The sequence below is a fragment of the Myotis davidii genome, unplaced genomic scaffold, assembly GCF_000327345.1.
Source record: "Myotis davidii unplaced genomic scaffold, ASM32734v1 scaffold514, whole genome shotgun sequence".
Classification (NCBI taxonomy): domain Eukaryota; kingdom Metazoa; phylum Chordata; class Mammalia; order Chiroptera; family Vespertilionidae; genus Myotis; species Myotis davidii.
Genome location: NW_006286236.1, coordinates 1,250,615 through 1,251,768, shown reverse-complemented (window position 1 = coordinate 1,251,768; position 1,154 = coordinate 1,250,615). Strand labels below are relative to the sequence as shown.

The window sequence follows — 1,154 nt, the reverse complement described above, 5'->3', positions numbered from 1 at the left end:
TGGGGGGGTTGGGGCAGCTGTGTCTCCTTGTATAAACCATGTAAACTCAGGGTTCCTATGTCCCGTCTGGGGATCAGACAGGTTGCAACCTTGGCCTCTGGCCCTTGCTAGCTGCCTGACCTTGACAAGAGACGAATTGTCTGGGCTCACTTTCTCTGTCTGTGACACGTGGATGGTAATTCGTGCAGAGCGAGCATGTCCGTTAGTGCCCGGAGCAGTCCCGGCTCTAGACCAGAACCCATGATAGTGGTTTCATTTTTACTGAAACGCGATGAGTGACCCATGCGTGGCGTCACCTCGATACAAAACAAGGGAATCTCAGGCTCGGCCAAGAACAGGGCCGCTCAGGTCCAGTCGGATGATGTGGTGAAATGGGGGTGCAGAGAGCCCGAGGTGGGCGGGACCTGGGGTCCTGGGCCGGTGAAGACAGCATGGAAGGCAGGGAATGTCCCAGGGGAGGGATGCTAAGAAGAATGTTCCCTAAAATTTCCTCCCTCCAGTCCAGATGGCGCCCCCGACGCTCAACGTGACCAAGGGCAGAGACGGCCACATTTTGCGCTGGGAAGTGAAGATGTTCTATAATCACATAGAGTACACCTTCGAGGTCCAGTACAAGAAAGACACAGCCTCCTGGGAGGTGAGGGGCCTGCTGGGGGGAGGCATGTGAGACCACACCTGGAAGGCGCCACCTGCAGGTGACCAGTCCGAGGAAGCCACAGGGACTTGGTGATCACAACCTTGAGGCTCAGGGAGATGATGTGAGGAGGTCAAAATTAACACCTGTGACCCTGGAGGCAGCCTAGACGGCAGGGCAGGGAGGGCAGAGAGGTGCTGGATGAAGGGTTTTCAAAAGCCCCAGAGGGGACCCTTCTGTAGAGGAACCTCCTCCGGACATAGCGGTGCAGCCGCCCAGAGCAGAGCCTCTCCCGGTGAAGCAGGCAGGGCCCCAGCCCAGGGCTCCATCCAGGTCCCCACCCCCATGCAGCCCTGGGTCCGTGTGCAGAACCTGGGGCTCCACAGAGGCCAGACCAGAAACCTCGGAGCCAGTCCTAGACCTGCGGGCTGGAAATGGAGAAACTGAGGCCAGGAGGGGGTGGGCCTGGGATTAGGCCCCAGGGGTGCATTGCAAGAGGTGTGGTCCTGGGTCCCACCCC

At 59.1% G+C, this 1,154-nt stretch overlaps 1 protein-coding gene across 1 annotated transcript in view; it reads left to right on the top strand.

Annotated features, from left to right (window-relative positions):
• The window catches only part of CSF2RB (colony stimulating factor 2 receptor beta common subunit), a 14,756-nt gene that overhangs the window by 8,205 nt on the left and 5,397 nt on the right, over positions 1–1,154 (top strand). Inside the window, 1 exon segment of the mRNA XM_006757460.2 lies at positions 439–637. Coding sequence (XP_006757523.1) covers positions 439–637 — 199 coding nt within the window.